Source organism: Lycium barbarum, chromosome 6 (genome assembly GCF_019175385.1).
Source record: "Lycium barbarum isolate Lr01 chromosome 6, ASM1917538v2, whole genome shotgun sequence".
In the NCBI taxonomy this organism is placed as follows: domain Eukaryota; kingdom Viridiplantae; phylum Streptophyta; class Magnoliopsida; order Solanales; family Solanaceae; genus Lycium; species Lycium barbarum.
In genome coordinates this window covers 101,740,832-101,762,941 of record NC_083342.1, presented here as the reverse complement: position 1 = coordinate 101,762,941, position 22,110 = coordinate 101,740,832, and the positions used below count along the sequence as shown (strand labels likewise).

At 34.7% G+C, this 22,110-nt stretch overlaps 1 protein-coding gene across 1 annotated transcript; it reads right to left on the bottom strand.

Moving 5' to 3' along the window:
• Positions 1-13,098: 13,098 nt before the first annotated feature.
• On the bottom strand, positions 13,099-16,319 carry LOC132645078 (non-specific lipid transfer protein GPI-anchored 14-like). The gene is made up of 3 exons (XM_060361845.1): positions 15,878-16,319; positions 13,723-13,833; positions 13,099-13,369 (listed from the first exon to the last, which is right to left on the bottom strand). The coding sequence occupies exons 1-3, from the start codon at positions 16,209-16,211 to the stop codon at positions 13,227-13,229; spliced, it is 588 nt and encodes a 195-aa protein (XP_060217828.1). The 5' UTR covers positions 16,212-16,319; the 3' UTR covers positions 13,099-13,226.
• Between the last annotated feature and the right edge of the window lie 5,791 nt (positions 16,320-22,110).

Here is a 22,110-nt window from a genome sequence, read left to right as displayed (position 1 = left end):
GTCTCGACTTGAAAAGTTGCTTGTACTGATGAACTGTCAACAATTCTTCCTGCTCGAATGCCCGCTTCTACTTGCTTTCCAATTTGAATTAGATCAGCAAAGTCGCGCAACCGCGCACATAACAACTTTTCATAATATATGCCCTTTTGTATTTGGATGAAAGTTGAAATCAACTCATTCTCAGGCAACGGAGGACGTATTTTTGAAGCTTCCAATCTCCATCGGATGGCATATTCCTGAAAAGACTCATGTGGCATTCTTTCTATCTCAAGCATATCATACAGATTTGGACTAACCCCGATGTTAAATTTGAAATGTTCTACAAAGTCGCGGGCCATGTCCTCCCATGTGTACCATTTGCGAAAGTCTTGTTCTGTGTACCAATCTAACGCCAACCCTGATAGGCTCAGAATGAACAATTTCATTCTTATGGCTTCATCTTGTCCAATTCCCATTAATCTGCTACAATAGTCCTTCAAGTGCGTAATAGGATTTCCTCTGCCATTAAAGGTGTTGAATTTTGGCACTTTGAATCCTGGCGGCAACTCAACATTTGGAAGCATGCACAAACTTTCATATCTTAAGTTTTGGACATTTCTTGCCCGCATCTCTTCTTCGACAATTCTCCTCAAATTGTGAAGCTCTCTATCCGAGTCATTCTGATTGATTGCGTTCGCTTCATTTCTCAATCTCTTGTGTGGGTATACCGCTAGCTGATTTTGCTGGTTTTCTGTGAAGGGCGCTGCAAGTGCAGGCTTTTGGACATTAGGTATCAATATGACTTGCAAAGCTTCTGGTTTAATAGAGTATCTTGGCGGTATATTTGTAGGAGCTGGGTGAGGAGAAATAGTGAAGGAAATGTTTTGGGTAGAGCTGGAAGCTGAACTTGTGTTAGGAAGAAGGCTGAGGGTATTTCCCAGATTGACCAACACGCTTCTTTGTACTACATTCTTCTCGCTATCTTCATTTTGCGCTTGCACCAACCCCACACCGGTGTTGAAGGACTCAAATCTTTTTGCCATTGTATCTCGTCCTTAATGCAGATTCGCAGCCAAAACAATGTTCAATGCCAGATAACCCGTAAAAGAATGACACAAGAAGCTCTAGAATTTGCAGTTTGACGGTATCGTGACAGGCTGAATTGATGGCACATAATCCTGATTTGATTCGTCTTTAATCTCATCAACCTTCAAAACAGGTGTATAAAATTATTTTGATAAAAAATAAATTAAAAGATAAGGTTGAAATCAAAGCCGCATGGCTTTTGAGGCGAGGCCACAATGGCCCTGATTGGTAGACTTGATTGTTGATCTCGCGATTTTAAGTTCCTGCATTCAAAGAAAAATTCTCAGTTTGGGAGGGGGAAAGTTGATTCGTGTTGACTCGAAGCTTGACTTTGTTGACGCCCCATTCATCCTGTCTGTTTGGATCTTGCGGCCTCCGTTTAAAGCCTCGGTAGATGAACAGTAGTGAAATAATTTGAAAGAAAGCCTTCCATTTGAAAAAATATATACGTAAGTGTATGTATGTAAGGAAAGATATATATGAAAATATATGTATACAAGTTGTAAGATATTCCTGCTAACTTTTGATTGCGACACTTCCGAGAACTTTGAAAGGTCGTTTGTGTGTACTATTCTTGTCTAGTAGCCTTAATAGTGTTGATGTCCAACTTTCTCTTGTCTAATCTTCCAAAATATGCCCCAGTTTTGATTCTGAAGGGTACACTAAACCTATGCTATGTTGTGACCGAACCTTGTATAGGTTGCCTACGTATCCACCAAGGAATCAGGTCAGAACGTAGTTCGTACGCATAAGATATTTTGGATTTTTGTTATAAAAGCAACCGAACCCTACGTGGGCTGCCTACGTATCCCACCATGGGAATCAGGTCAGTGTAGTTCGGAACGCATGTGAATGGCAAAAATTCTAACCTAGTATGACCGAGTCCCTATGTGGGCCGCCTACGTATCCACCGAGGAATCAGGTCAAGCGTAGTTCGTAACTAAAGGAAATGTTGCAAACTAGGTTGTCTAACCTAATGGCGTACTTTGATTTCTTCTTGAATTGCCAGCTTTTAGGCTTATGTTGTCACCTATCAGCTATTTCAATTTCTCGAGTGGAATCTTGTCTTGTCCCCTAGTTTCTTTGTTACTCTTTCAGGATTTGTCTATTCGTTCATGTCACAATCGTAGAGTTGGCAGATTTGATAAGTAAAGTAGAAAATAAATGATTAAGGAAAATCCGAAATGCATTCATAGTTTTGCAATTCAAGCTTCCACAAGGTGAAGCAAAACAAACAAAATTTTGGGTACGGTTCAAGCATCAATAAAAGAAAACAAGTTCACTACATGTTCATGCCACCAAGGCTCCCGGCGAATCAGGGACGGAGTACAAGTCCAGTTCTTCAGAGTCTCTCCTGGTTCTGTACCCTGGATGGTTGGTGTCTCAGTAGTTGTTGCAACCATCTTCACTGGCACTTGTTTTCGGATCATCCCCACAGGCGCAACGAACGTTGATGACACGCCTCTCTCCATCTTTTCCAATTGGCGTAACAGCCTCCTTCCGATTCTTAACTTTTCGATAATTATCATGTTCACGTTGGCGTTTTCGTGAGTAGGAAAAGGGATGGCGATCCATATCGAGTTGAGCTCCAGTGAGCTGGATTGTTCCTTCCTTAATCAAGGCTTCGATTTTGCTTTTGAAGCCATAGCAATCCTCAGTGGCATGCCCCGGAACTCCAGAATGATACGCGCAATGCTTGGAACTATCAAACCATTTTGGGATAGGATTGAGAATTTTCCCTTCAATAGGTTGTACCACGCCTGCCGCTTTCAGTCTTTCAAATAGCTGAGACAAAGGTTCAGCGAACTGAGTGTAATCACGGGTGTTTTTTATGACAGGGTTTGGACGGGCTCTATGTGTGGTATGTGGTCGATTTCGGTGGGTGGAAATTTGGGCAAATTGGTATGGACGTAAGTTTTGATATTGAGGTGCTCGGGGTTGGTAGTAATTTGGTCGAGTACTATAGACAGGGTAAGGGAATAGTGGAGCTTGGTAGGGTTCAATGTAATGGTAAGGGTAAAAAGGTTGTTGTGGATGGCCAAAGTACGTAAGGACTTGATTTGGTGGGTTTAGAGGAGTAATTGTAGGTGGTGGGTTAGTGTTGGTGGGTAAAGCAATGTAAGGAGTGTTACCTAGTGATTGATTTGGTGGGTTGACGGGTGGTGGATCAGGAGCGGCATAGGTAGTGTAGGTGGGTGATTGATTCTGTGGAGGGGTGTAGATGGGCGATGGATTTGGTGGATTTGCGGAGGTGATTGGAGGTAAGTTGTTGTTGGTAGGTGCATTGTTTTGTGGAGGAAGATGTTCTGGAACTAAAGGTTCAAGTGATGGAAAATGAGGCGGGTTTGGTGCGACACTCCTAGGTTCAGGAGGTGGACTTTGGAGTGTAATGGATAAGTTGGTCATGTTTCTAACCCGATTTAGCTCTCCACGTAGATCCTCAATCTCTTGAGTCAGGCGGGCGATATGTTCATCCCGTTGAATAGTAGTTCCGTGTTCAAAAATCTCGGGAGGGTCATTAGAAACCATGATGCTTTTCGGGCTAGTTGAAATAGATGCGGCTGGACCAGACGTAATATTTGCTTTTCCTTGAACAACCCAGCTGCGTTGAGGTAACGATGATGTCTTTGACCTTGTGATGTAAGGATGGTCGGCCATTGAGTGTCAACACGAATCAACTTCTTTTTTGGGAATAAGATAAAAGAAACATAAAGTATAAATGATGTTAGTCTCGTGAACATATCTAGGTAAAGTCATGATCATGTAGCAAATAATTCATCAAATAAAGTCAAACAAATTGTCAAACAAGTATATCAAACAATAACGCGTCCTAATATGCATGTGATCTCTTTGTGCCAGAGGTAGGCCTATCGTCGTTTGAAGGGTAAAGTGTGTCATAATATGTCATCCCGTTGCTTTGATTAATTAAACAGATTATATTTCTCAAATAAAGTACAAGATGATGCAATATTTATTACATGTTAAATGAATACAACATAAAGTGTTTCCTAATTTAAGTAAAGTAAATACAGTTTCCTATGTCTAACTTCTAGCTCCATTTGTGCTGTCTTTGATCTCCATCATTCGTTGTACTCCAATGCAAATCCATACCTGTCATAGAAATATTAATCATGCCCTCCCTCCTAAAGTTTAATTAATTAGAGCAAATAGTCAATATTTAGGCACAATTATCCTTCAAACATGCACATAAAGTATGATTGGTGTCACTCGGGGTCGCGAACCCGCTTGGACGTTTGGGTAAAGTCATCTAATGAATTTAATACACCAAGGGTATTAAACCTCCTAGGTCATGAAATGTATGCTCCTAATAAAAGGGTGTTGGTTTAGCTCTATCTTAGGCTGACTAAGAGTTGGCTTCCTATGACACAAGGTTCCCCCAAGCGGACAACTTGGGAGTGGAAAGTCTGTGGCCGTCGACTGCACCGCTGATCGACTAAATCCACAAGATCAATCCAACTAAAGGGGTAATTTAGTAGTGAACGGGCGCGAACCGCGAAGCCGTTTTAAGTGTGTGAATGTGTGAGTTTTCCAGAAGTGGAGGAAATATGAACGGAATGACAGTTTAAGGAAAGCAATAACATACATATTACATAGAAAATTTACATAATAAAACAATCACTTAAAAGAACATAAAAGAAAAAAAAAACAAATAAAGCAACAATAAAGACAAAAAATAAAGAAAACAACCAAACATCCAACAAATTTAATTATTAACCTAAGTTGTTATGGTTAAGAACCTAAAAGTTCCCCAGCAGAGTCGCCAAGCTGTTATACCCCATTTTAACCCGAGAGTTAAAGCGGAGTACAACATATTAGAGATTCTTTTTTTGCTTGTTTTAAAGAGTCGCCACCTAATTGATTTTTACGGTGAATTAGGACACCTAATTATTAACTAAGATAAAGTTAAATCTAAACCTCTGTTAATAGTCTGCTAAACAGTATGATTCTAGGTAAGGGTTCTATATTATCCTAAAGGGAAGGGATTAGGCATCCTCTAGAATCCGTTAACTACGGTTGTCCGACCAAACTTAGGTTAACTAATTAAAGTAAAAAATGCAAATATAGTGTTTGAACTTTAAGAAAACGGCTTGTAAATGCTGTTGGGGTTTTAAAAGAAAATATACTAATACTTTGAAATAAGACTTATAAATGTTATTGAGCTTTAAATGAAAATATAATAATGCTATTTAGAAAATATAATGATTTACATAAGAGGAAATTTTAAATGCCATTTAAAATAGAACTTATAAAAAGTTGATAAGGCTTTAAATAAAAATGCTATTTAGAATGAGATTTATAGAAAACATAATAATTTGCATAAAAGGAAAACTTCAAATGCATGTAAAATAAACTCATAAATGTTGCAAAGATTTTAATGCTATTTAAAATAAGATTTGCACAAAATATATATAAATAGAAGAAAATGCGGATTTGTGCAGTGTTTTAATAAATATTTGAAACAACTCGAATGGTGAAATATTAATTGATTCTTTTGCAGTTCACAAGTGTAAAAAAAAAAAAACGAAATAGCTAATGTGGATTTTCGTATCCTTTTGTTATTTCAACTAACCATGATTCAAATTTGAAGAGTTATTTATAAAATATACTTGAATTCATATTTGCGTATTAATGACGTGTTGAAATGTATATGATAGTAAGAATAAAATATTACTCCCTTTATTTAAAATATAAATAGTCATGCCGTCAATTGTCCCAAATAAAATAAATATTAGGCGTTATAAATAATTTTAACATGAAAAAGAAGAGAATAAGCTTATGGAATTAATTGCTAGTTTTCCTTAAACTAACTACCCATTACTAAAGCTAAACCTACTAATTCATTAGGATTTATCTAAACTAAGAAAACAAACAAGCAAAAGTTAGTTGCATAATACAAATTAAATGCACAAAATAAATAGAGGAGTAGATCATTCTAAATGGGCTCAGCCCATTTTCAAAAGAGCTGCTGCAATCGGACTGCTGTTGGGCTTTGGCCCAATAATAATTTTACATGCCGCTGCGGACTGTTGCTGCTGTTATGGGCCTTGGCCCAGAATTTTTGTACAGCTGATGGGGCTGACTCGATAAGAATGTTTCGTTGGGCTTTAGCCCAACATTGAATGCGGAAGGAGACGAATCCCTCGGATTCGCACGCGGTGGTCATACATAAAAATAAAAAAAAAAAGGAAAAAGGATTAGTATCTAATCGATAAATATATGAAAATACACATTCAACAGGTCAGTGGGTTATGTATATTCCATGTATATTTTAGATATATCTCATATATACACACTCATTATATTTTAGATATATCTCATTATAAGCAGTAAAACGTCTACTGCTTATAATGCCACATGCTGGTTACATTCTTACTCCTCCTATTCATTCTAACAATTAAAAAAATAAAGAAGGTAGAATATATGAATACAGAACAAAGAAAAAAAAACAAACGCTTACATAGAGCAGGCCAAACCAAGCCATACGTATTCAAGTCAGGGGAATACAATTCAACATTAGAAAATAGGCAAACTTGCACCACCATATTTACTAGCATCAAAACAGATTAACAAGTCTTTGCTAACCACAAACCGGAATAGTCAAAACCAGATAAAGTGATGACCAAAATGCGTATTGAATTTTCTTCAGGTAAATTGCCAAACAACTAATTTAGCTTCTTACTAATAAAGAAAGGGCCATACTAATAGAGAAAAAGAGTCATGATCTATTTTCAAATTATGAATTGCTCTTGGCCAAACTTCAGCAAATGGGTTCATTTTCCAATTGAAAAATCAGTAAAGAAATAGCACAGATCACAGAATATTTTTTGTCTGAGAAGGTCTACATATTAGATCACTGAACATTCTTAGCAGAATTGATTGAACAAATGTTACAACAAAACATTACTCCTCATGAATGGGTATTGATAGACAAGTTGACTTAATGTGAAACATTCTTGACGTGAGCTAAACGGGCATTATGCGCACTTGAAAACCCCGGAAAGGAAACATAAGAAGATATCTTTTAATATATTGCAAACTGAAGAAAAGTGATTCTTTAGAGACTTCCTCACATTTTACTACTTTGGTCCGTATTTTATTAGCCTTGCATTTAACTTTCCAAGTTCCATTTTTTACAGCCAAACACACAGCTTTCCCTTTATGTTTACCAGGGCTAAGCAGACACTTCAGCTTCCAAAACTCCTGAATTGTTAAGAACAATGACGTCCCCCTCAGACAAACAGGTCAATACTCAACCATGAACCATTTTAACCAATCTTTTATCATAAACAAATCAGCAATGTGTCACTATCAGAGATACTCATCTGATGTAAGCTTTATGCCCTTTTAATCTGGTTAACTAATTATAGTTCAACCATGTGGTTATTCATCCGACAGTCTCCAAAAAAACAGATTCGCGATGCCATTTTTGTAAGATAAGGAGACTGTCAAACACTTTGAACACTTACTGACAGTAAAGCTATATTTTTTCCATGTTGAAGTAAATTTCAGGAAATCAAAGTTATCTGTTCCCCACAGTTGACTGAAACAGACTGAATGCTAACGCGTTTAAACCTTTTATGGCTTTACTAATTTAAACAAGATGTGGTTTGGAAACAACAAGGTCTAGATAATTTAATCATACTTCCAAGCATGTATGTATGGACCAGTATCCTAACCTTAAAACATATCACACCATTCTCAAATTGAACAAACAAGTTAGGCCACCTTGAGTGTATTTTATACTAATTACAATTCTAGGCAGAACAACCTCAATGACTAAACATGGCTTCATGCCCACTACAACACTAGGCGAATAAACTGACTGGCTAAACACAGTTCCCTATCAACTGCCACACAAAGCGAAGCAAACTAAACAACTAAACACAGTTCATACTAACTACCATACTAGGCAAACACAAACTAAATAACTAAACACATAACAAATTGCTCATGATTGCATAAAAACTAACAATAAATAAGAGGATGGACCAGATCTGGTCAACTTTAGCGAACTTAAGGGATGATATGCATGCGGATATATATTAGGATGACAACAGACTTATTCGAAATATAAAGGACAATTTGGATTAAGAGCAAATTGAACCATAATAAACATCAACCTCTAAACTTCATCAGACCAAACTGATGCTTGACCTTGCTAGACATGCTTTCAAGTGCGCACAACAATTAACAGAGCACATTATAACGTATAAATAACTACTAACGCATTAAGAACCTAAACCAGCGTGAAAACAAGGAAGGTAATGGTCACACACAGCCTTAAAAAAAATACTAACCACATGCTGGTATTGTTCAAACGACATAACGAGGACCAAATTATCCACTAAAGAGTAAAACATACTAAACTTAAACTAAACAAGAACTGAACCAAATCAATCTAAGCAGAACGGGAATTACATCTATCAACATTATCGCACTGCCTAACTAACAAGCGTGTAAAGCATATAAAAAACACATAATACAAAGCAGAGAGTACTCAATTCATGGATAAATAAATAAAAGGGTGTTAACTGACCTTCTTCGGGCGCAGCGAAGTGAGGCGAAGGTTTCGATCTAGTCTCGAACACTTCAAATTTCTTTCGAAACACTAAGAGCTCCAAATTTGTATCCACTTCGAATCCAAACAGATACCAAAGGAGTAAGACAAAAAAAAACAACGATATAGACTTTGATACCGAAAACTGCAACAACTACTGAGCGTTTAAAACTTTTTGGGAATTTTTAGCGACTGAAAAAAAAAAAAAAAAAGACCTAGTTCTTAGGGAATTTCATCGATTCAAAAAGAAACGAACAGATTCTTGGGGTTTCAAGAACCCGTTTTAGTGAGGCGATTTTGGGGTTCTCTTCCTTCAAAAGGGTCTCAATGCTTGGGGAATTAAAAAAACATGCAACAGATTTTCGATCCCCCAAAAAAAAAAACCTCCCCGCTTCAACTAATCAAAACCCTCTTTTTATAGGGTTTTCGTTGAGAAAAAGAAGTGATGAAGGGCACAGAGGAGCGGGGAAGACAAGGCTAGGTGGGGAACAGGGCATGGTGGGGGAAGCGGAGAACAGGGGGTAGTGGAGGAAGCGGAGAAGAAGGGAAGGAGAAGAGAGAGAACAGGGGCGGGGCGGGGAAGCGGCGGAGGTAATGAGGAAGTGAAGGGGAAACCCTAAAAAGGGTTTCCCTTATTTGGATGAAAAAATGGATCGGACCCGGTCCATTTGTGGACCGGGTCAAATTTTAGACTGGGTATTAAAAGGATGGACTAGTGAATTAAAACATGGACTAGTCTAAAAATTGAGATAAAAAATATGGTCTAGTCCAAAAAATATTAGGAGTTAATCGGACTTTGATTTGAGGTCCGGTAAGTCAAAATACGGACCGAGTGCAAGAAATGGTTCAGCTTCTAAAATTTGAAATAAAGACCCATATTGATTAGTAATATACTGAGTATGACAAAATATTGCCTAATACAAATGTGTAATTATTAGGACTCGGGTAATAAAATTATATGATGCTATAATAGCCGTGCAATATCATTTTAACAATAAATAAACGCTGTCATTTAATTGTGCGAAATAAAATGCGATACGTGTGCAGAAATTGGTAAAAAAATGCTGAGAAATGCAAGTTTGAATAATACTAAATAATAGCAGCAAATAAATAGCGGTAGTAATACTGCTAATAACAATAATGATAATGGTAATAATGATAATATTGATGATAATGGTGATAAAAAATAATAATAGATATAATAATAATAGTAATAACAAATATTGATAATTAAAAATGATAATAATTAATAATAATAAAGATGATAATAATTAATAATAAAATAATAATAATAAATAACAATTATTGATAGTGGAAAAATGTTAATAAATTAATAATAATAACAATAATAGTGGTAATAATAAGATAATAATGATAATAATAATAAGAAATAATAATGATGATAATAATAATAATAAATAACAATTATTGATAAAACAATGATAATAATTAATAATAAAATAACGATGATAATGATGATTAATAATTGATAACAAAATAACGCTGATAATAATAATAGTAATAATAATAATTATTATTATTATTATAATAATAATAATAACTGTAGCGGAATAATAAAACGTGGGTGCATATTTTTTAATTTCTCAAAACACTAGAAGCATTAATAGGTATTTCGGGGGAGAGGCGGGACAAAATTGGGTGTCAACACTATATAGGTCAGTTTGCTGCTTGACTTTGATGACTTAATTTAAAAGCATAACTTGTTTAGTGATAATCCTTAGTCTCCTATTCACAAGAAGTAAGACAGATATGAAGCAATGAAGGTGCTTCCCGACATAGCAGAACTTACTTTGAAAATTTTAAAAAGAGAGGAGTCAAAGCTAGGATAACGCCCCCTCAAACACACAGTTCCAATTCAATTCCTGATGAGTAACAGTTCAAACGTCATCCTTTCAGCTCTATATTCACTCTGTCTCTTTCCTTGCTTGTGGAATGCTTATTTTAAAAGTCCTGTTTTGAAGTTTTGGTTTCGGCTTAACGCGGATGTGTAGATTAGTGTAAAGAATCAATGGATTTTTGTTTGTCTTGATGTTCCTTTGTGTGCTGAATGGCTAGCATGCTTTTAGAATTTGTCTGCTTTATTAAAAAAATTATTTCCTTTGGGTCAAGTTAGCATGTCAAAGTTCTGCTCTTGTCTGCTATTTACGTGGTGTTTTACTTTGTTTCAGCCATTGATTTCCTTTTATTTGAAGTACTGGTCTTGTAAATCCCCACTTTACTAATCCCTCTTCTTTTCATTTCTTTGGCATGATCATCTCGCATACGAGTCCGAGGGACTCGTTTTCTTCTGTATTTGGCGTTGGGCTAAAAGCCCAACATGACTCCGCTCTCTGTCCAGCCGCAGCAGTCCGCAAAAAAATGACTGGGCCAAAGCCCAACAGCAGCCTAGTCACAGCAGTCCTAAAATGGGCTGAGCCCAATTAACTTATTTGCTCTTCCATTTCATTTTTGTGCATTTAATTTGTGTTGTATGACTAACACTTTTGTTTGTTAATTTAGATGAACTTTAGCAAATTATTGGAGTTTAGTTTAATAATGAGTTGTTAATTTAAAAGAGAGCTAACAATTAATTCATAGGTTTTATTCTTTTTTTATATATGTTAAATTATTTATAGTATCTATACTATTTATTTATTATTAGAATAATTGATTTTAAAAATAGCATGACTACATGTTTTGAGAATCAGGATTCACTCTTACTATCTTAGAAATTTAAAACGTTACACTAACGTTAACTTATTTTGAGAAATAAAAAGGCAAACTAATTCCCATGGGTAACTGTTCCACTTTAATTCCTTTCCAACATTCGAATCCCGTATTTGTTGAAACAACCTCTACATAGTTTATATTGAACTAGTACTTTTTCTATAACGTAGTTTATATTGAACTAATACTTTTCTATAAAACCCTTTAAAGAGTTTATTAATATTAATCTTACAAACGATTGTTCTAATTTATTAATCGGCATAATTTATTTTCTCTAAGTACATATAAACGTTATACATCCCATTTCTTTTAGTTTATTATAACTAAACTCTTTTATGTATATTGTATTTCCTACCCGTTCTATTTTAAATAGCATTCTTATATATCTATCTAAAACTTTAGCAATATTTATAAGCTATTTCCTAGACATTCAAAATATTATATTTACATCTTAGCCTAATTAATCAACTCTAAGTCCGGTCGGATTAATCATTATTAATGGAATTTAGAGAATGCCTAATACCTTCCCTCTAGGTTAGTTGAATCCGTACCTAGAATCTTTTTGCTTTCGTAGACTTTAAAATAGAGCCAACTTTAGATAAATAATATTAATAAATTTTAGGTGCCCTAATTCACCGTAAATAATTAGGTGGCGACTCCTAACTTTAAATAACCCCGGAATTACCCGGAATGTTATAAACTATTTTGACTTCGGTTAAAAAAGGGTATAACACCTATCTTGCCGTCGAACTTCTCGATATCAAACTTGGTTACGATAAACATCGTGGATCTTGAACTCTCTGATACCACTTGTTAAGAATTAAACGAGCGATGCAGCGGAACCGATTAGGATGCACCAACACAAGAACAATAATGCAAGAAAGCAATAAACGTAATGAACACAAGATTTACGTGGAAACCTAAGACAAAAAAAAATCACGGGGCGCGAAGCGCAGAGAAATTAAATCAACTATAAGGTGAGGAGTACAAAATGATCACAACGGGGTGTCGAAGCACAATGAGATCAAAGGAAATGAAAGATTACAATCTCTCAATGAAAACTCTCTCTAACCTAAGTGTGGAATACAGTATTATGTGTAGTCTTGATAGTTGTTCGCTTTTTCTTGATGTTCTGGCCAAAAATCTCCTTTAAATAGGGGTTGAAGACATTCAAAATCCCAATTGAAATGGGACAAGTCAGTCGAATCCCAGTTGGAATGAGACAATTATCGAATCTCAGTTGGAATGGTACAATTTCGATAAACCCTTTTGGGACATAGTCTAACAAATTCTTTAGGGCTGGGGAGTCACGTTTGGGCGGAGAATTTGGGAGAACACCATTATAATTTTGCACTTGTATAAATTTCTATAAATGTAAATTTTGTGAGGTTCGTAAATTCTCCACCTGTATCGGTGTAAGTGAATTGACCAAGCTAATTTAAACTATTGTGTCTCTTTTATATATTTTCATTTTATTATTATCTCACTTGTTATCGTTGAAGGTTTGTGCTGTTAGCTTGCGAAAGACATCTGATTATTCAATTCTCACTAAATTTAACCTTAATATGTAAATACTTAATACTGTTGATAACTTTTAATGTTTTCCCCTCAAAGTATTGGAATTACTCTACGAAATCTTACCAAGTTTTAAAGTAGTTCGAAAGGGAAAATATAACAAACTTAAAATGGACATATCTATATGACAAAAAATAATTGCTCTCCTAGTATCAGTCCTGAGAAAATATTAGTGAATATCAATAAAAGGACAAACAAGACACAGGTAAAGCAAGAATACAAGGATCATCCTTTTAACTAACTGATAGTTTTAATTATTATGACAGAAATAAGCTTAGAATCATATGAAGAAATTTGAAGTTAAAGACCAAAGGAGGACTGCTCCAATAATAACTTCTAATCCAAACCATCTATTTCCAATATGACAACCTGCAGATTTAGCACTTGCTGCACCAGCATGGGCACCTCTGGGACTAGATCCAACTGCAAAAAAATTGGAAGACAAAAAAAGAAAAGAGTTGAACCTTTATACATTGACATTATAGAAGATTTTATACATTATTAAGTCTCATAAATGATAATTACAGATAATGTCCAAAAAAAAAAAAAAGGTGAAATTAGTACGCTAGAAATAAGGCAAGTTACTTGCAAATTGCAATAACAATACATTGATAGTATAAAAATTTTACACCATCAGTATGTATAAGTGAAATCCATAAGAGAAAAGAAGAAAAAATTATCAAATCCCCTGAATCACCAATTTTTCTTCGAGTAGGTGAATTTTAACTTGGAGAAATTTCTTAAAAAATGTGAAAGAACATAGCAGTATAAATTACCAGAAGGCATGGGGCTATTTGCAAGTGGACTGCCAGCAATGCTGCTTGAACCATGGCCTATTTGATAAAATACTTGAGCATCGGGTGAATTTGGAGGCAAGTGGAGAAGAGCTGCATATCATTACAATTTACCAAACATCAACAAAGTTAGTTTGTCAAGGATTAACTTGTTCATAAGGAAAATCATGAAAGCACACAAGTATTTAGAGGCTGCTGGCATCAGTCAAGCTGAATTTCTACAAGGACCAACATTCTCCATCCGGAAAACTTACAACAAACTGAGAGGTGATTTCCCAAAAGTGCAATGGAGGAAAATGTTATGCAACAACCAGGGATGCCCAAGGTGGATTTTCATCCACTACCTAGCTATATCTGGCAGGCTAGCAACCAAAGATAGACTTATCAAATGGTCCATTAACTGCAACCCAATCTGCCCACTATGTGAGAACTGGCCAGAAAGCAACAACCACCTATTTTTTCAATGCCCAGTAACACATGAGGTGTGGGAAAAGATACTAACATGGCAGGGGATCCAGAGGCAGATATATACATGGGACCAAGAGCAAAGATGGGCAAACAAACATGCACATGGAAACAATGCAAGAGCTGAAATCTATAGGATGGCCTTATCAGGATGCATATATTACACATGGCAGGAGAGAAATATGAGAGTGTTCCAACAGAAGAAGAGGAATACAGCAGCACTGGTCAAACAGATCATACAAGACATACACACCAAAGGAGAGAAGAAGCCAAGAATTGCAAAGAGACTAAGAGAACTGAATTTTTATCCGTAAGCTATAGCTAACAGGAACATGTAAAAGAGCAGAATTATTTCGTTTTTGTGTTTTGATGAACTAGAAGTTGGGGCTCAATGTCCAACTCTAGAGGGTCCTGATCATGAACTGTGTAAATATTTACCCTGGTAATATAAATCAATAGTTACCAAAAAAAAAAAAACTTGTTCATTTGACAGAAACAAAAATTAAAGAGATTTTTTTCTTAAAATAGTAGTAATATTTGGATATTCAGTAGCTACAAAGATATCAATCAACACACCAAAGGTTATGGTGGAGTAATAAGTACTCCTACATCTTTAACTAGAAATCTCGGGTTCAAGCCCTGGGTATTGACATTTTTGGTGGGGAGCGCTTTCCCTCTCAAAGTGGGACTTCCTGGCGCGAAACCAAATTAGTCGAGCTCCAAAGCAGATACCGGACACCGGATGAAACATTAAAAAAAAAAAAAAAAATATCAATCAACACATTGTCCTCCGAGGGTTAACACCCCATAGATCATTTACAGGAGCGGCTCAACGGAATTGATGGCCTAAAGCGGACCTTATGCAAAGGCCGTAAATTTAATTAATAAAATTTTATATATGTTTATTTGATTTCTTCTCTTTTGTTTCGTAATATGGTGTATGAACCATCTTGTACATATCTTGACCATATTCGACCACCTACTAGTTCTCACCGTATGTAGTAACTTTATTTACCAAGCTTTCGGTAATATCTTACAAGAAACATCGATTAGATAATATTGGTATAAGTTCTCTTCATCTAACGGTCTCTATTATTTGTATTACTGAGTAGATGTTAAACTAATTTCATAAATTTGAAATAGTTCGTCCATTTTGAATTAAAAAATTATTTAATCCACTATTTATATAAGATATAATTAACTATTAAAAATATTACGAAAGACTTTGTTTTTAAATATCAATATCGTCATCGAATTATTCTTATGAAATTTAAGTATTTATTTCACTTAGTTGAGGCAGAGTTTCAGCCTGCCTTCCACCAAACATAAAAAATCTTAGAGCTGCCCTAACATATCCCGGTGAAGAGTTTCATCTTTGATTTCGACAAAGGGCTTTCCTCTTATCTCTCAAATTATAGGCATTGAAGCGATTGAGAGAAAGTAAGAAAACTATTGTGCACACGCCCGACCATCCTGCAATTGCACACGCCCCCCCCCCCCCCCCCCCCCAATCTCCCTTTTACTAATATAATAGAAGGTAAAGCAAAAACAAGAATGAAATTACGAGCAAAAGGCAGGGTGCCTCTCTTATAAGAAAATATGATGGTACTACACTTGATAATGTCATAATGAGAATTTGTGTAAAACTGAAAAATACAAGTATTGTACTTACCAGGGCATTCAGAAATGTTAGCAGGGGCTTGACAAACAGAGGGCAGGGTTAAAGCAAGTGTAACATTGAGCTGTAGCCCCAAATCAGGATCATTTCTATCCTTAATTAGCAAACAAAGGCACTTCTTGTTAGCTTTCAAGACTTGTTTCAATCCAGTGCAGCAATCTGGTGTCGGAGCTGGTGCATTACCTCCAACATAAGGCAAGCATGTTGCTAAACCAATTAATGATTGTGTACACTCTTCTTTGTCCTTTTCTGTGTCTGAATTTCCAAATACACATAACATGAAGAACAACACCAATATGAATTGATATTTTGTGTTGCAAGAAGCCATATTGAAATGTTGCTAGAGGGAACTGAGGTGTCTTGAGCCCTGTTTTGCCTTTTGGTAGTAGGTATCTATTATGAGAAGATAGTGATAGTAAAAAGATATATAGACATTCCTTAGGCTCTTCAAATGAACTTATATATAATCACTATTGTCACCAGTCATTGAACGACTTCTAGAATGTAGTTTTCCTCGTCTCAATTTATGTGATATAGTTTATTTGGATACGGAGTTTAAAAAATCAATGAAGATTTTAGAATCTTGTGTTCTAAAATAAGCCAAAAATATCTGTGTAATTATAGATCATCTCGTTAAGCGTAAAAAATAAAATTTAAAGTTAAATTATTATCAAATAAAAAAATATATCATTATTTTGGGACAAACTAAAGAATAAAGTATATGACATAAATTGGGATAGGGAGTAATATTCAATTGACTTCCTCTTGTCACAAACAACAAAGAGAGGCAGGTGTTTGGCTGGATGAAGTTAAGGAAATATTACTCAATGCTTTGTTGTGGTTGAAAAGTGTTCACACAACCTTTTCAAGCATTTTCTCTTTTCTTTTTTATTTTTTATTTTCTTTTTTTTTGTCTCTAAGAATTGCTGGCTTTGTTATGGAAGATTCCAAGGAGTCAAGGACCACTAAGTGAAGAACTGAAAATTAATCAAGAAACAAGAAGCTAATTTTTTCTAATAACTGTGGGTCTGGATTAGTTTGAGCGCATTTTAACTAATTTCATGTGGTATTTGTTATATTTCTTGACCAACACAAGTATGGAGTAATTTTGTCCAACAAAACTTGGTCAGATGAAAAGAAATTACTTAATATTTTTATTAATATCTTTATTTTCACTGAAATTTAAACCTAAAACTTTATTATTTTCAACTCATCTTATGACCACTAAATTACTCACTTTGCAATAAGAAGCTAATTTCTTTTCAATTCTTAATTGAGGATGGGAATGTGGGTGGATATACAAAATGGGCCACTTTACCAACCCACTATAGGATGTGAACCAATGAAACCTGGACCGCTACTTCATGCTCAGCTGATTTCTAGAGTTCCTTTTCCGTGCTGTTATCATTGGTTTGTCTTGTTTAAATTTTGCTCTGACATCGTTGGAGCATGCTTATGATGTCATTTTCCACTCATTTTGTGGATCAAATTAAATTAGCTAATTAATTTGTGGATTAAATCGTGTAATAACATAGTAAAACTTACACAAATAACTACCTTTTAACAGCTTCTAACAAGCTATAACTATAAGTTGAAGATTTTAAAATTCGTAGCTACTTTTAGCTGTATGTCAGTTGTATCTCGCGTTTTTTAAATATAATGAAATATAGCGAAATACAGTGAAATACAGCGTGCTGTTGAATAAAAAAAAAGGCTATATTTATGGCAATAAAATTCTTTTTCAAATTATATGGTAATTTGTATTAATGGTTCCATGATTCATGCAAACCTCATGAGGTTCCATTACAGCTAACGTCTCTCTATCAAAATAACTCCATTCAAAAAAATTTTGCTGGTTTTTGTTGTATTATGTTGTATTTCGCGTTTTTGAAATACACGAAAATACAAAATTTGGCAAAGTAAAAATAGGTTGTATTTATGGAACATATTCTCTTCTTTCATTTTAAATGGTAAGTCAAATTAAATCAACCATGTATCACGCAACGGCTGAAGTTCCATAACAACCCACGTTTCTCTCTCCACATTGCTCCATTCCAAACTTTTAGAAATACTTCCAAATATAGAAAAATATACACTCGAATACAATGAAATATGGTTGATTGTTTAAGAAATATAAAATTGTAGTATGCGTATATACAATGGAATACAATGAAATGTATCAAAAATTGTGTCGTAAATTAGAAATACATTGAATTATGGCGAAATATACTGAAACAGTACACTGAAATATACTAAAACGGTACATTGAAATATAGCGAAATATACTGAAACACCACAATCACAAACTCTACCGAACCACCACAACAACTGGAAAAATCCTCCTCCTTCCTCCACCGCCTTTCTTCCGATCCACCATCCTGCTTCGCTCCAAAAACCCTACCGAACCACCACAACAAATTGGAAAAAACCTCCTCCTTCCTCCGCCGCTTTTCTTCGATCCACCACTGTCCTCCTCCACTCCAAAAACAATACCGAACCACCACCAAAAACCAATAATACATGAAGCATATGGAGTTCAGATCTGAAAAGCTAGAACCTTAAGGTTTTTTTCGAGTTTGGAGATGGAGATGGTAGTAATAGTGATGGTGGTGGTGGCGCCTCCGGTGAAACCCACTGCTCTCTCTTTTTCAAATCTGAGTGTATTCTCAGATTTGGCGTCGTTCCACCACTGTCGCTGCCACCTCATCATCATCAATAATAGGAACAATGGCAGCGACATCGACAGCTTTAGCAGCCGCTGGAGTAAAGTCATGGTTGTTATTCGACTAGGAAGCAACAACAACTTGTGCAACAACGATGTTGCTACAGTTTCTACGAGCTTTAACGCTCAGTTGCCTCACGAAGTTTGGCTGAAGGAGAAGAGAGGTCGAAGATAGAGAAAGAGAGGGAGGGAGGCAGCAGTGAGGGGAAGCGGAGAGAGGAGAGAGATTTTTTTTTTAGGGTTTGGAGAAGATGATAAATCTTAAATGTGTAGTGAGGGAGAATAGAGAGGTACATGTATTTCAAAAGTTATTGGACCAGTTATGAAATGTAATTTTGGAAAAATAAAGCTACAAACATTAAATAAAAAATAAGGTAGTTATTATTCATAAATAAGTCTTAGAGATAGCTATGACAAGTAAATTTTCCAATAACATACAGGGTAAAGGCCGGGCCTTTTCACTAGAAGAGACAATGTCATGGTCCAGTCCAGGCCCAACTAACATTGTCCACTCCAGTTCAACTTATGGGCCTCTTGAATTTGTTCCTTTGGACTTTAATCCAAAAGATGCCTGAGCAATTAGAAGCGGATTTAAAATTTAATTTTTATAGTAATTTCACGTTAATATATAATAATCTAATTGAGTTTACGATAAAACTATCAAGTTCACATAAATTCATAACTTACACTGTGAATTCGCCTTTGTCGACAATTAAGTTCTTGGTTTTGCCTTATATGACCCTAGGGCCAAGCTTGTTCTAATGTGATATTTATAACAAGCTTTACAGTGAATCACTTTGAGGCTTAATTGACTGTCGTCACTCTTTCAGCGGTCCGTAAACTGTTACAGACAAGTGACTGTGACTATACTTCTTGGCTATCTCAAGTCAAAATTACATGGGAAAGGAGCATAACCCTCAAAATGTAACAAAGCACTTAATTAGGAGCTGTTTGGTTGCTTGTTAGAATTATGCATGTATTAATAAGGTAAATATTAGTTATGAATGTAAAATTAATGCAAGAATTAATTATGTAGATATTACAATGTATACATTATTTTTTTGAATGTTTTGATTTGTTGTTTAGATATTACAATAAATTTTATGAATAAAATGTTTGTTTATAATTATACCTTTTGGAATTTTGAGAGAAATATATTTAAGTTCACTAATTTTGTCTTTAATATATTGAGAAGAGGAATAACCTAGAAGTGACCAACATCAATATCTCCATTCTCGCTCTTCAGAGCGTAAATTTCTCATTTCTGTATTTTTATTCATGTATTATTAATCTCTATATTATTCTTCTAGCCAATAAAATAATAAATAAATTGATTCAAAACTTATACATATTTTATTTATGTGGGATTATAAAATGATAATCAAATACCAAACTTAGTGTGCTAAATTTTATACAAAGTGACTAAAAAACTATCAAACATAAATATATTAATTTTCATACATAGATAATTCACTTTCTAACGAACAACCAGACTACTACTTCGTGAAAGTTGTGCTCCATAAGCACTTAATTACATCTAAGCAATTAGGCAGCAAATTTAGGACTCACGATCGCCTAGTCGAAAGTGTTAAATGACATTTTAGTGAAATCTCTCTGTAACATTTTTGTTCCTTTCAAGATTTTGACTTTTATAGCGAAGGACTGTTATTCATCTATAACATAATTTATTATTTAAATCTTATTTGAACAAAACGATGTATATTTCTTTTTTCATTTTTTAATTTTATAAGAATTATAAAATTATTTAAATTTTTAATCTCAAAGATATGCATACTTCACTAACTAAAATCTAAAAATATTTAATACAATTTCAATAAATTCATAACTAAATGTATAAAGATTTAAGCTGTAAGGCACGCACATTAAAGAAGGGAAACCTTTTAATGATGGAAATATATATTCATATGATATTTTTGTCATAAATGAAATATATATTTATATGATATTTTTGTCATAAATGATGTATCAAAATATTTGGTAATTTAAGAGATTCTATTTTCCTGAGTTGAGGGTCTATCGAAAACAACCTCTCTACCTCCCAATGTAGGGGTAAGGTCCACGTACACTCTATGGTCCCCAGACCCCACTTGTGAGATTATACTGGATATTGTTGTCATCTTAGATATTCTATTTCTATAAAGATGGTTATTATATTATCAAAAAAGAAGATAACTACCCTAAAGGATTGTACTGCTGTTATAAGTAAAAAGCAATTATAGAGAGGTAAAATATGACATAGAAATCAATTTTGAGAAAAACTTGATTTTTAGAATAAAGTGTTGTTGTAGAAAGGTCTCGCTGATTGTATATATGATCGCGTGCGTGGTGTGAAAGTTGTTAGTTAAATTAGAACAATATTGACCAAGAACTAGTCGATAAATCAAATATCTAACATATAAAGTGCTTCTGAAAATGTATTCTCAATATTAACACCGATAACAAACATGCTCAATAATTAATCAGCTGCTAGAGACTGCTAAGTAGACATGTTGAATATCAATAACTTTTAAAAGCATCACGGAACAATATGAAAATACAAAGTTAAGGCCCTTGTGGCCAATACCTGGTACTTTAAAGTATTTATCTAGCTCATACTCGCCTCACACATGAAATAGGTAAGTTTAAATATATCAAACAACTCAAACATCATGCTTTTATTGAGAGTTTTGGGCTAAAATAATCTCTTATGCATGGGAGTAGGTTTATTTTGGTCCCTCAAATATAATCCTGAGCATATTTAATTCTTTAACTATGCTAAAGTGGAGCACTTTTGGTCTCCCTAACAGAACCCCTTTTAAAAGTATGGTGTTAAACCCTTGTGACACTCACGTGACTCGTAAGAGACCAAATCCATCAGACAAAATGCAAAGCTGAGTAATGACATTTCTCTAGAAAATGTAACTCATGTAAGATATTAGCAAAGCAACTCATAATATTTGGATTATATGGTTGTTAATCAACTCTTAAACGGCAATTTGACAGCACACATGGAACTGTTCCACTTATTTTGGAAGCATGTGAATATGACATTTTTTTTTTGGTATTTATTAAAAAAAAATTGTTTTAACAACCGTCATAAATTGTCTTAATTGGTGAAACCGCTCCAATTTTTTTCCGAAATGTGAATGCAAATTTTAAATATGCTCAGAGTTATATTTGAGTGATCAAAATTTCTGTCTGTTTCAATAAAAAAATCAGCTTCTTCCAGCTGATTAAAGCTTTCTACAGAGAGAGTAGGGCTTTTTCCAGTGAATGTGTTTCTTCGTATGAAATTGGGAGAAAAGGCAAATGAGTTTAATATTTTTGTCCGATGGGTTTAGCCTCTTGCAAGTCACGTGAGTGTCACATGGGTTTAACATTGTTACCTTTTGAACAAGTTTTGTTAGAGAGACCAAAATTGCTCCACTTTAGCATAGTTAAGGGATTAAATATGCTCAGAGTTATATTTGAGTAATCAAAATGAACATACTCTCATAAATAAGAG

What these genes read in the sequence shown, in the direction of transcription:
- LOC132645078 (XM_060361845.1), bottom strand. Translation starts at nt 16,211, where the DNA reads ATGGCTTCTTGCAACACAAAATATCAATTCATATTGGTGTTGTTCTTC. An exon ending in TAACATTTCTGAATGCCCTG is followed by an intron (nt 13,834 to 15,877) that starts GTAAGTACAATA and finishes AATGATATGCAG; the next exon opens with CTCTTCTCCACTTGCCTCCA. An exon ending in AAATAGCCCCATGCCTTCTG is followed by an intron (nt 13,370 to 13,722) that starts GTAATTTATACT and finishes ATTTTTTTGCAG; the next exon opens with TTGGATCTAGTCCCAGAGGT.